The sequence below is a fragment of the Dermochelys coriacea genome, chromosome 9 (genome assembly GCF_009764565.3).
Source record: "Dermochelys coriacea isolate rDerCor1 chromosome 9, rDerCor1.pri.v4, whole genome shotgun sequence".
Taxonomy (NCBI): domain Eukaryota; kingdom Metazoa; phylum Chordata; order Testudines; family Dermochelyidae; genus Dermochelys; species Dermochelys coriacea.
The window spans coordinates 55,159,638-55,172,774 of NC_050076.1; the positions used below are offsets into that span (position 1 = coordinate 55,159,638).

At 46.4% G+C, this 13,137-nt stretch overlaps 1 protein-coding gene across 1 annotated transcript in view; it reads right to left on the reverse strand.

Moving 5' to 3' along the window:
* Positions 1-13,137, reverse strand: part of TF (transferrin) — a 68,788-nt gene that overhangs the window by 40,746 nt on the left and 14,905 nt on the right. Inside the window, exons 5-13 of the mRNA XM_038415100.2 lie at positions 12,676-12,805; positions 10,204-10,259; positions 8,931-9,103; positions 8,616-8,787; positions 6,222-6,382; positions 5,723-5,816; positions 4,828-4,866; positions 2,527-2,685; positions 1,340-1,490 (exon numbers count right to left, since the gene is read on the reverse strand). Of these exons, the coding sequence (XP_038271028.1) occupies positions 1,340-1,490; positions 2,527-2,685; positions 4,828-4,866; positions 5,723-5,816; positions 6,222-6,382; positions 8,616-8,787; positions 8,931-9,103; positions 10,204-10,259; positions 12,676-12,805 (1,135 nt within the window). The remainder of the gene's footprint in view (positions 1-1,339; positions 1,491-2,526; positions 2,686-4,827; positions 4,867-5,722; positions 5,817-6,221; positions 6,383-8,615; positions 8,788-8,930; positions 9,104-10,203; positions 10,260-12,675; positions 12,806-13,137) is intronic.

The window sequence follows — 13,137 nt, forward strand, 5'->3', positions numbered from 1 at the left end:
CCTCAAGAATACTCCTGCTTCCCAGGCACCACAGGCCTGGCTCCAGCACTGGTCTCTCCCTCGCCCCCGCCTTCTGCCCCTGGGCGCCCCCCCAGCGCATCCCCCAGCCGATTTAAAACAGCCCGGGGCTCCAACTCACCACTGGCAGCCCAGCAGAGCTGAGCAGCTTCCTAACTGCTCACTCCATGTGGCTGCCGGCCCCTCCCTGCAGCCCCTGGGCAAGGTGGGTCTGTGTTCTGCCCCAAGCGCCCCTGCAGCCAAACTCCCTCCCAGAGCCTGCACCCCCAGCCCAGAGGCTGCACCCAAACTCCGTCCCAGAGCCTGCACCCCCACCCCCTTCCCACACACCCCTCCTGCCCCCAAACTCCCTCCCAGAGCCTGAACCCCCTCCCCCTGCACCCCTCCTGCCCCCAAACTCCATCCCAGAGCCTGCACTCCCACTCCTTTCCGACACACCCCCTCCCGCCCCCAAACTCCCTCCCAGAACCTGCACCCCTGACCCCCTCCCCCACCCAAACTTGCTCCCAGAGCCCAACCTCTCACCCATTCTTCACCCCAACCCCCTGCCCTAGCCCAGGGTCTGTACCCCAGACCTCCTCCCCCCTATCCAAACTCCCTCCCAGAGCCTTAGGCAGGTGGGGGGCAGAGTTTGGGAGGGCGGGCTCTGGGCATTCTGGGCACCAACAAAATTTCTACAAACCTGCTGTCCCTGGCTGTTGTTAATTATTATTATTTATTTTCTTGTTGCATGACTCAATTTGCCACCCTCAAAATCCTTGTCATTTCTGTCAGTGAGGATCCTGGTTGTACATTTTAATAGTGATAGCCAAAACTACTGCGAGCCGTGAAGCACTGCTGCATTGGGTCATTTCTTTACCAGTAGGGAGTGAAACACCATTAATTGCTAGGCAAGGCTCGTATCAGCACAAGCTACTTAGTCCTGAGCTGTTGGAGGGGTGCCAAGGAGCTGGCCCCTAGGGCAGGAACTGGCCCCCTAGATTCTCCTTTGGGATCATTCAACAGAGTTCGGGGGAAGATTTAAAAAATGTGTTCCTGTTCTCCCTTTCAGTTAAAGGGTAAGATCTAGCGGCCCTGCCCTGTGGAAGTCTAAAGTTCCAGTCCCCATCTGCTATCGCTCTTCCCTCCTGAAGGAGCAGCACTGATAAGCTTTGCAGGGAGTTACGAGGAGAAAGACGGTGTCTGCACTGAGGGGCTTGGAGGGAAGAGGAAATTAAAGTGAGGGGAAAGAGGTAGGATTCTCAGGACTCTGTCAGCAGGGGCAGGGCTCTCACTCCATCACCACCCAAGGAGCACCTAGTATTATATTGGAATCACCTACCGGAAGGCCCCGCTGTATCCATAGTATCTCTCATTGCTGTTGGCGGCACACTTGTAATTTGGTGGGAGGCTGCTGCCTGAGCCCACACACAAGTTGCAGAGTGGTGAGGTAAGTGGAGATCCAGGAGCACAGCCTTCACTGAAGAACTTATCTGCCAGGAGGAATATAGAACACCTGTTGTATATTTCCTCTCTGGCTCTTGCATTTCTCTATCTCTTAGTGAGAATCTTCATATGATTCATCATTATTAGGCCTTGAAGTAATTTAAAATTAGTTGAAAAGAAAACTAAAACCTCTTTAAAAGACTGAGGAGGCATTTCACCAGAAACCATCAGTTCCCAGGCTGCACGTGTACAAACTGAAGTTATGGATAGAGAAACTCACAATAAGAAAAAGGCACATCTCTGCTGTGGGCAGCAAATCATGTGCACCAGTTTTTCAGCATGAGACTCAAAGCCAATGACAGGTAATTTGGAAATAAGTATTATTTGTTTTGCAGTCGTGGCCCAGGACCCCACTGATCTAGGTGCTGTACAGACATTGAGCAAAAAGACAGTCCCTGCCCCCAAAGAGTTTACAATCTAGGCAATATCTTCAGCCTAAGAAATGGCAGAGGCTGCATAAGGAAAACATTGTGAACTGGGATCACTGTCAATATGGGTCAGGGTTTGATCTAACAACCTTCACAGCAGGAAGACAGATTTTGCTACTTTGGTCCAGACTGGGGGTTTATCTAGTCCAGCAGCCTGTCTCCAACCATAGCTGGTACCAGCTGCTCTAGAAGAAAGTGCAAGAAACCGAATTTCTGCCCAACCCCTTGTCTTTTTCATCCTGGCTATTAGAACTCTAGATGGGCTTGTTATCCCTACAAATGACCATTGCTTGTTTCATGTTCAATAACATCTGCTAAAGAAACAGACTGATATGCCACGTCCGACTGCTGCACCATCAGGGTAAGAAATACTCAAGTCCATCTCGGGGAAATATGACTCCTTGAAACCTTTAACAAAGCAGCATTTCTCACGTGCTAGCGCTCAACCAGCATCTGGGAGTCACCAGAGACTTGAAGGCCAGACAAGAGCTGTGGGATGAGGCTCTTGCTCTCTAGCACTGGCCTCCCTGATGTCTGTACTGGGGACACGGATACACACAGTCGCTGTGAGAAGTTGATACACAAGTTGACTCACCAAAGTTGCAGCTCCCGGTTTCACTGTGAATCAAGCCCATGGGGACGTTCCAGCCGGCAGTTCTCCCAACAGCTGTATGACAGGACTTCTTACCACGCAGGGTCTTCCAGGTGATATGGGGGTTGGATTTCTTCACCACAGCCACGGCGTAATATGTTTCTGTCACAGAGCAGAAGGAAAAGGAAGTGAATCAGGAGAGTCAAACCTGAACCAGAATGGACATCCAAGGTTCCAGAATTCTTTTCATCCTTCCTATTCATAGAGAGGATCTACAAATGGGAATAACAAGAATACTGTGTCCTCCTATAGCCTATCCATCCCAGGATACAGAGGGCTTTGCAAGTGTGATGCATTTAGCCCCACAATTCCCCTCTGGTAGTATCCCCATTATTTTTCTCCCCACAGAAATTGAGGCACTAGGTCATTAAATGATTTGCCCACAGTCACACAGGAAGTCTGTGTCAGGGCCAGGGATATAGCATATGCTTTCTGATTTCCAGTCCTGCCCCTTGACTACAAGACCATCTTGCCTCTCTATTTGGGGGAATATTTCGACTAAAGCCTATTTTCTAGTACTGTATCCCAGGCCTTCTGTCCCTGTGGTACATCCTGGTGTAATGTGTTGGCATATTGATGCTTCACATAGACTGTCTCTCTGACACTCTTCCACACTTTGCAGTGGGATCAGCTGGTGAATCCATGTAGTCACAGATCCAGCTGGCCACACATCCACCATTCTGCTAACAATGAAGATCCAGCTGAGCGCAACTCAGCAATATATTGGAGCAGACAGACTCCGATAGGGTGACCAGATAGCAAGTGTGAAAAATCGGGATGGGGTGGGGTGTAATAGGAGCCTATATAAGAAAAAGACCCCAAAATTGGGAGTGTCCCTATAAAATTGGGACATCTGGTCACCCTAGACTCCAATGCCTGAGCTCTCCGAGGGCTGAACACCCCAATTTCCCGCTACAGAGCTTTCTATTTCTGATCCTTTTCAGGCCACCTGATCCCCTGGTGGGAAGGGTTCAGTAACTGGCCATGATGTGTCTGTGTTGAGGAGACCCCAGAAACTGGAATTTGAGTATGGGCTCCCCTCCTTTCCAGGTTCAAAGCCTGTGGAAAAGGTTTTTCCTTTCCCGCTCCCTTAAGGACGAATGGCCCATGGTCCACAATAAGACAGAAGAAAGGTTGATGTGTTCCTTAAAAGCCAACATCATGTTTATTCAGTGCTCCTGACAGCCCTGGATCTAAAGTCCCTGCTTATTCTGAGAACGGGCACTGCACAAGCTGCTGCAGTGAATGCTTCCCTGCCAGGCCACTAGGAACTGGTCTGAACCTGGCAAACCCATGTCATGTAGGTCAGTGAACAGGCAGCAGACAATAACACCATCTGTGCTACTGATGTGATTTGATCAGTGACCTAGTGGTAGCAAGCACTATATCCCATTAGCAATTCCTGGAGATATTCAGTTCCCCTAGACGGGTTTATGTTGAATAACATGAAATCAGACTTTCTAGATATCATAAGAGAACTTGGGTTCCTTTCTGTATATGAGGCTCCTCTAAAGATTTTCCCCTCATTCACCCCTCCTTGGGACAGCAGCAAGGTTTGAACCCAAGACCTTCAGTGTTAAAAGTCTGAACCTCTACAACTCAAGCTAACGGACTAACCAGATGTAGGTTCAAAACCCCCTATGGATCAGCCAGTGGGGGGGCGGGGAATGTGTAATACTCTCTGAACAGTGGTTACCACAAATGTTCATGTGAACACAGGAATTGCCATCCTAGAATAGATCATCTAGTCTGCTCCAGTCTCTGATCCAGGCTAGCACAAGATGTTTCAGAGGAAGACAACAAAAATCCTGCATAATCCACCTGGCCAGTTGGGCAATATTATATCAAGGGGTAAATCTCTTCCTGACCCCATTTCTTTACATTCTTTGGATAATTTAACTTGTTCCCTTCAGTATGTACTACCTTGACCTTGGCTTTTCTGTTGTATTTTATCTGAGATCATGTTGTCAAATTGACCAGTTTGGGTAGGTCCTTATGTCGTTCCTCTCTGTGCTTCTTAATCTAAATAATTGAGGGTCATTAGCAAACTTTCCCCTTTACTACTGGATCTGCATACCAGATCATTACTAAATACACTGGACACAAAAGTCCCCATAGCCATCTTTGTTGTGAACATTGGCCATTTATTCCTAACCCGTAGCTTTCTGTTCCTTGACCAATTTATTTTTTCAGTTTTCTCTAGGTCAGGATTTTATCTTCTGCCCCTCCGTTACCAGTAATTACCTCCGGGTGCTCCTTCATTCTGGCATCGTGTAATGTCATCTGAAATGGGAAAGAGGAGGAGATTTCAGATAGAGAGCTCTTGAAAAGCAAGTGTGCAGTTAATGCTAAAAATAGGTTGTCCTGGCACTGTGTATATACCTAGCTCTGTAAGGATTCTGTTCACAGCAATGGTTTCTCTGTGGGGCTGCTGGCAAGTTACTTTCTGAAGAAGCCTTAATACAGAAGGGGATAGGAGTAGCCAGTCTAACATCTAGTGCATTAGCAGAACAGAGCATTGCCCTACTCCCCTTCTGGGGCAACAACTCAGTAGACAGAGTCTGGAGCTGGAGGCTAGAAGACAATGACTTAATGATTGTGAGGAATTCTGTGAATAAGGGTTGTTCAAGACAGGCAAAACCAGCTGTCATTGGCCTTTATTGTGGATACCAGACAGCCTCTCCACATTTGGATTGCTGGCAGGGAGGGGCTCTACATCATCTGGAATTGGCCACCTAGGAATACCCTGATACAGGGCGGATGTTCCCTGAGGGATAGAGCCAATGGAGCAGCCCCATGCCATCCTCTCCGCACAGCCCCCAAGGCTGGGGTTTTCCAGGGGTCGGAGGAGCGTGTCAGAAGCAGGAAGGATGTGGCTAAAGAACCCTGCTCCAGCCATTAAGGGAATGCTCTAGCTTATGCCCAGGACCACTCCTGTCCAAATCTGCCTTCAGCATCCAGGGGGTGCAGTGATTTAAAGCCACTTTGCCCCCACACGTCTACTCATTTCTTGGATCAAGCTAATTGTGACCAGAATCAGGACCACTGACTTATCATAGTTCATTGTAAAATAAAGTCTTCTGATATCAATTAATTCCCCATCAAGAACAAGCTAAAAGGCAGATTGCACCTCACTCACCCCCGTAGTATTCTCCCATGACTGGCACCAAACCACATGTGCCAGCCGTGTAGACATAACCTCCATCCAAGCTTATGGCATCCGCATCACCTTTCTGCAATGAAAGTAACTCAGCAAATATGAAGTGAAGCTACTTCTCATGCAACCTCCCACTGCCAGAGATGAGGCCTTTACAAAAATTGCTGTCATGAAAGAGATGGGTAGTATAAGTAGCTTACATTTTAAAATGAAGATAGACTTTGACTCGGAAAATGAAAATTTAGAAAACATCGAAATGTTTTGACAATATGTAAACTTAAAAAAAAAATCAAGTTAAGAAATTCATCAGAACTGACCCTTTCCAGGAAAAAGTTTCAGTTTCAACAAATTGGCCTTTTCCAATGAAAAATTGTTTCATTGAAACATTCCTGACCACCGCAGCTCAAAGACAGAGAGAGGAAATTGTTCTCTGAGCTGGCAGATGCATGGAGAGAACAGTGAGAAAACGAAAAGCCCATACTGTTATCTTGGCAATGCAGTCCTCTGTGGTTTCTGCCACTGCACAGTCCAGGCTGCCTCCACTCACTGCACTCCATTCATCACACTTGGCCTTCTCATCCTTACTTATTGTGCACCACTTCACCTTTTTCAAAGGGGCTTCAGGAGTTTCTAGGGAAGAAACTGACACAGAAAGAATAAGCCAAAAGCTTATCTAAAATGTAAAGCCACCAACTGACTGATTGCAGCAAGAGCAGGACTGCTGACAGCAGGTCATTGCGCACACATGCTCCCTGCAGCTCCATTCAAAATAGTCTTGTTGTTTGACAAATGCTGGACTAGTAAAGTGTAGAATATGCAGGAAAGGGAGGTCAGCTGGCTGGATCTGGTTCTCACTGGATAGGGGGATACTTCGAAATCAACATCGAGGCTTAGATTTTAAGGCCAGAAGGGATCATTAGGTCATCTCGTCTGACCTCCTGTGTAACCCTGGGCAGAGAATTTCACCCAGTTACCCCTGTCTTGAGACCAATAATGTGTGTTGGACCAAAGCATCTTCCAGAGAGGCCACCAGTCTTGGTCTGAAGACAGCAAGAGATGGACACTCCACCACTTTCCTTAGCTTCACTTAGCTCTACTGATTTGTGCCAGTTCAGAATCTGGTCCCAGGCTTCATGACCTCAGGGTCACTTAGCATTGGTGATGCTGTGCATTGCTATGTGAGAGACCAATGTTCTTCTCAGCACAGCCCCAGCCTCTCACTCCCCAGCCCAGCCAGGTTGGGAGTTGAGTTGGACGAAGTTTCTTGGCTGAGTAGTTTATTTGCTTTTTTTTTTTTTTTTTAAAAAAAAAAAGCAGTTTTGAGTGGACAGAAAGCATTTGTGAACATGGGTTGAATTTGGTTAATAGTTTCACCTCCTGCACCAAAATAATATAAATAAGTGTCAGAGAAGTCTAAATATTTTGTTTGACATTTTTAAAACTAAATGTTCAAAGACTACATTTAATTTGAATTGAAATGGTTTGTTTCAATCTGAAATGATTTCTTTTGGTTTGATTTTTGATTTTCCCTAAATAAAGTTAGCTCCATGTGATCCAGACATCCAGTCAAAATGTCCCAATATTTTACTATGAGATATTCCCCATGAGCTGTCCCTGAACGAACAACAGAGCAGGAACAATTGACAGCAAACATCTGACAAATAATTCTGGACTGCAAATGTGAGAAAATTGCCTCATTCCCCCCAAACAGATTTACTCTTCAACTCTCCAAATGTTCCTGTGACTGATTCTTGGTGTGTCCCTAGTTCAGGAGCAGGTCATGGGAACCATCAACTGCCCATTGCACACAGTGCCCCAGAGGTGATGCTCCTGAATCTGTGCAGAATGGTTCTCCCAGCTGCGGTGCAGAGGCAGGGTGGCCAGCCCCACGGAGATCTCATATTGCTCTACGGCAGCCCCACTGACTGGTGAGGGAGTGTCGTTAAACAGGGGCGGAAGGGAGACCCAGTGTGGTGGGAAAGGTGATGTAGGCAAAGCAAAGCCAAAGGGCAGCGGGTGTCCCCACGATACAGGAGACGCCAGGAACCAACAGCTGGGCGGTAGTTAGGACATTGACCCCCACCACCCTCACCCCATTACTGGAGGGTCAGGGATCACTGTGTTTAATGTGTCCTGTGTTACACAGCATTTATGGCCCAGCCTACACAGCAGCACAGGAGCCTGAGGGGGAGAAACCCCCCCCCCATGTCACTGAGCAGCATCCTGTTCCTTCGGGAGACAAAGGGCTGTGCTCCTGGACCCCCTTGTTGGGCTGCTGGCAGGAGAGGGATGAGAAATGGGCGACACCAAGGCTCCCACCTGCCCCCACTCCACCGAGCCGCACAGCTGCGCTGCCCAGGGAAGGGGGTTGGGAGGTACCTGCTTGGTCAGGGCCCATAGCCAGGGAATAGCCCCTGGAACAAGCGGGAGAGGGCAGAGAAAGAAATGTGTCTCCCTGCTGCCTGATTCTTCCTCTGGGTGTTTCTGGGGCTGTGTGCTATATATCGAGCGTTTTTGCTGGACCCAGAATGCTGCGAGAGCAGAGAGACCCCAAACTACTGCTCGTTAATGACAATGCAGCTCAATGGCACGTGGGAGTCTGATCCCTTGGCCACAAGCATTTGCATTCAAACAGATCCAGTCGTGGCAGTGCCAATTGTTTATTGAACTCACACTGCAGAGCACAATCCATGCAGCTCGATCCAACTCTCATCTACATCCTGATACAGCTCAGTAGCTCTGTTAATTTCAAAGTGAATAAAGTCGATGTAGTTGCTTTGCTTTATAAGCAGAATCGGGGCCATGACCTCCTAATGGACCCTCCCGCAGCTTAAAATTTCATGTCCACCTGCCATGGAGGCCAATCTCTGCTTACCTGGCCTGAGACTCTGAATAGCAGCCCAGTACTGGTAGCCTAGGTAGAACTGGGAATCCATAAGTCGAGGGACACGGGTAAAATTGGATGCAGAGTCCTTAAAAAGCAGATCCTTCCCATAAGGAGAGCTGAAGAGTTTGAAGCTCTCTTTTGTGTTCTTGCCGTACTTTGCCTGTCACAGGGGAGAAATGATCAGGTGTATAACAAGAGCAGGAGATAATTTTGAAAAAGTGGAAAGAACAAACAAAAGAGGGATAATAGCAAAAGAAAGGCTGGAACAGAGAGAAAGATAGAGAATGGGAAGGAAAGCAATACCTCCGCCTGAGAGAGGAAGCTCCAGATCTCGTCAGCCCGGCCATCAACACTTCGAGCCACAACAGCATGAGCAGCAACTTTGGCCCAGTGACACTCGTGATACTTATCTACAGGCTTCCGGGAACCATCTTCACACAGCAGCTCATACTTGTCTTTCCCACTTGGGTCATTTTCTGGGAGAAATGGAAGTCCACAATTTACAGCAACACCAATATTTAAAAGGGCTTTGAATACTCCATTTCAGGAAACTCCCCAATGATTTTTGTCCCTGAATGAGAACCAGAAGCGTGACAACTTCCATGAGACAGATTCCTCCCTCCCTGCAGGAAGTATTATTATCATCCCAATTTCACAGCTAGAGATCTGAGGCCGAGAGAGATGAAGGCCCAGATCCACAAAGAGTCTTAGACATCTAGAAATCCACAAAGCCTGAGAGCCGTGGCTAGGCTCCCTGTACAGTGTGTGGGGAGACACAGGCACCTAAGAATGGGATTCACAAAGCCAGCATGCTGAACGGGGAGACAGCTAAGCTAGTCAATTGGAGAAGTCGACAAGACACATGTGTCCTAAGCTAGCCAATGGCAGATACCGACAAGAGGGATGTGTCCTAAACTCTGCCCCTCTCCTGAAATTGGGGGCAGGTCTCTGCTTGCGATCCACCAATAGGCCCCCTGCTTCTGGAGTCAGAGGTCTTAGGCATCGAATCCATTCTTGCAATTCCACACAAAACAGTGGGGGAAGGGGAAGGGCGCCCAAGACCCTTTGTGAATGTGGCACAAAATGACTTGCCTAAGTAGTCAATGGTAAAGGTGGAAACAGAATCCAGGTCTCCTGAGTCCCAGCCCAGTGCTTTACCACAGGACCATCCTTTCTCTCATGCTGGCATCATGTTAGTAGATTCCAGTCATGATGTTGGTGGAGGTAAAGCCTATTCACAAATTTAATCTTTCAAAGAACAATGTGCTGGTGTGAGTTCACTGTGAACATCAAAGAAGCAACATACAAACTGGTCCCCACTCTGGTAGCCTTGTTCAGCCACAAGAAAGAGCCATTAAACTAAGGTGAAATCTAATGTCTCTCTCTCTGCTGATTATTTAGCAGTCAGAAACACAGCATACAAATCATATTTCCTCCCAGAGACAAAGAGAAAAGAGGCTTAGGATAAACGGGGAGAGAAATGAATGCAGGTGCAATATAGACAGAATTCAAGAATAGAGTCCCAGTGAAAGGCCTGACCAGAAAGTGGTGAAATGGAATGATCCTTCATGCCTACCTAGAACAGTTGTGTGTTTGACAAAAGCTACATCTCCAGCTCCATCTTTCAGACACCTGGAGGGGGAAATAAAGCAGAAGGAAAAGGAGGACAGTGAAATACTGTGTTTGTTGCTAATCTCAGATCATCCCTCTACATTTCAGACAACTACCTTTGAAACAAGCCTCAGATACATGACAGTTTATCTTCACAAAAAGCCACGCGGGCTGCAGAAGGAAATGCAATGGCAGAGAAGAATTGTATAATGCAAATCATCAGGAGTAGCCCAATGATAATGCTCTGTACTGCATGTGCAATTTATAGCTCAATTTCTGATCACTCACTAACTGCTTGTAGGGACTAGGAGCTATCATAGGCCACATACTCAACCCTGGAGTAGGGGTGCTTCTTCCATAAAAACATAAGAATGGTCGTACAGGGTCAGATCAAAGGTCCATCTAGCCCAGTATCCTGTCTTCTGACAGTGGCCAATGCCAGGTGCCCCAGAGGGAATGAACAGAACAGGTAATCATCAAGTGATCCATCCCCTGTCGCTCATTCCCAGCTTCTGGCAAACAGAAGCTAGGGACACCATTCCTACCCATCCTGGCTAATAGCCATTGATGGACTTATCCTTCATGAATTTATCTAGTTCTTTTTTGAACCCTGTTATGGTCTTGGCCTTCACAACATCCTCTGGCAAGGAGTTCCACAGGTTGACTGTGCATTGTGGGAAGAAATACTTCTTTTTATTTGTTTTAAACCTGCTGCCTATTAATTTCATTTGGTGACCCCGAGTTCTTGTGTTATGAGAAGTAGTAAACAACACTTCTTTGTCTACTTTCTCTACACCAGTCATAATTTTATGGACCTCAAACATATCTCCCCTTATCCGTCTCTTTTCCAAGCTGAAAAGTCCCAGTTTTATTAATAAAAAGAAAAGGAGTACTTGTGGCACCTTAGAGACTAACAAATTTATATGAGCATAAGCTTTCGTGAGCTACAGCTGTAAAGGTGCCACAAGTACTCCTTTTCTTTTTGCGAATACAGACTAACATGGCTGCTACTCTGAAACCAATTTTATTAATCTCTCCTCATATGGAAGCCATTCCATACCCCTAATCATTTTTGTTGCTCTTTTCTGAACCTTTTCCAATTCCAATATATCTTTTTTGAGATGGGGCGACCACATCTGCACACAGTATTCAAGATGAGGGCATACCATAGATTTATATAGAGGTAATATGATATTTTCTGTCCTATTATCTATCCCTTTCTTAATTATTCCCTGCATTCTGTTTGTTTTTTTGACTGCCACTGCACATTGAGTGGATGTTTTCAGAGAACTATCCACAATGACTCCAAGATCTCTTTCTTGAGTGATAACAGCTAATTTAGACCCCAACATTTTATATGTATAGTTGGGATTATACTTTCCAATGTGCATTACTTTGCATTTCTCAACATTAAATTTCATCTGCCATTTTGTTGCCCAGTCACCCAGTTTTGAGAGATCCTTTTGTAGCTCTTCGCAATCTGTCTGGGTCTTAACTATCTTTAGTAATTTTGTACCATTTGCAAATTTTGCCACCTCACTGTTTATCCCTTTTTCCAGATCATTTATGAATAGGTTGAATAGGACTGGTTCCAGAACAGACCGCTGGGGAACACCACTGTTTACCTCTCTCCATTCTGAAGACTGACCATTTATACCTACCCTTTGTTTCTTATCTTTTAACCAGTTACCAGTCCATCAGAGCACCTTTCTCTTATCCCGTGGAAGCTTACTTTGCATAAGAGCCTTTGGTGAGGGACCTTGTCAAAGGCTTTCTGAAAATCTAAGTATACTATATCCACTGGATCCCCTTGGTCCATATGCTTGTTGAACCCCTCAAAGAATTCTAGTAGATTGGTGAGGCATGATTTCCCTTTACTAAAACCATGTTGACTTCCTCAACAAATTATGTTCCTCTATATGTCTGACAATATTGTTCTTTATTATAGGTTTCAGAGTAGCAGCCGTGTTAGTCTGTATTCGCAAAAAGAAAAGGAGTACTTGTGGCACCTTAGAGACTAACAAATTTATTAGAGCATAAGCTTTCGTGAGCTACAGCTCACTTCATTGGATGCATTTGGTGGAAAAAGCATTTTTTCCACCAAATGCATCCGATGAAGTGAGCTGTAGCTCACGAAAGCTTATGCTCTAATAAATTTGTTAGTCTCTAAGGTGCCACAAGTACTCCTTTTCTTTCTTTATTATAGTTTCAACCAGTTTGCCCGGTACTGAAGTCAGGCTTACAGGTCTGTAATTGCTGGGATCACCTCTGGAGCCCTTTTTAATTCCATTGAGGCCCATTACTCAACAGAAACCAATGAGACAATTACGTCCCAACTACTCTACAAGTGTAGCCATGTCAGGAGACCCAGTTATAGTGCAGCTGAAAACATGTGTGTGGGACAGATAGTTACCAGATAAAAATAACTTTCACTTACTGAAAGGCTCCAGAATAGCCAGAATAAGGCCCAGTACGGGAACATTTCTGAGCAAGGCATAAGCGGCACAGATTTGGTTCATTTGTGGGGGCACCAGGGACACAGCTGGCTGAGAAAAACTGGGCCACAGCTATGGAAAAAGACATGCAGTAGTTAATAGCAAACTCACCCTTTAGCAAACTATCTTCTCCCAGCTGTGGATGCTTGGTATAGTAGTATGGGGTGTTTGGAGGAAGTAGTTGGGGGAGAGGGATGTGCAGAAGGGAAGATTGTCTGTAACATGATGCCTTTGGAAGGGGTGGTTTGGTAAAGGGGATGCTGGAAGGATGGCAGCTCCAGCTGGGCAGAGTGAAGGTTCTGGCATGTGGTCTGCTGTGCGTGGCAGTGGTGCAGGGTGTTTGTGTGTGGAGGAGTAGAGGTGCCTTAACTTTCCAGTTCCTTGGGTTTGTGTCAGGATGGCGT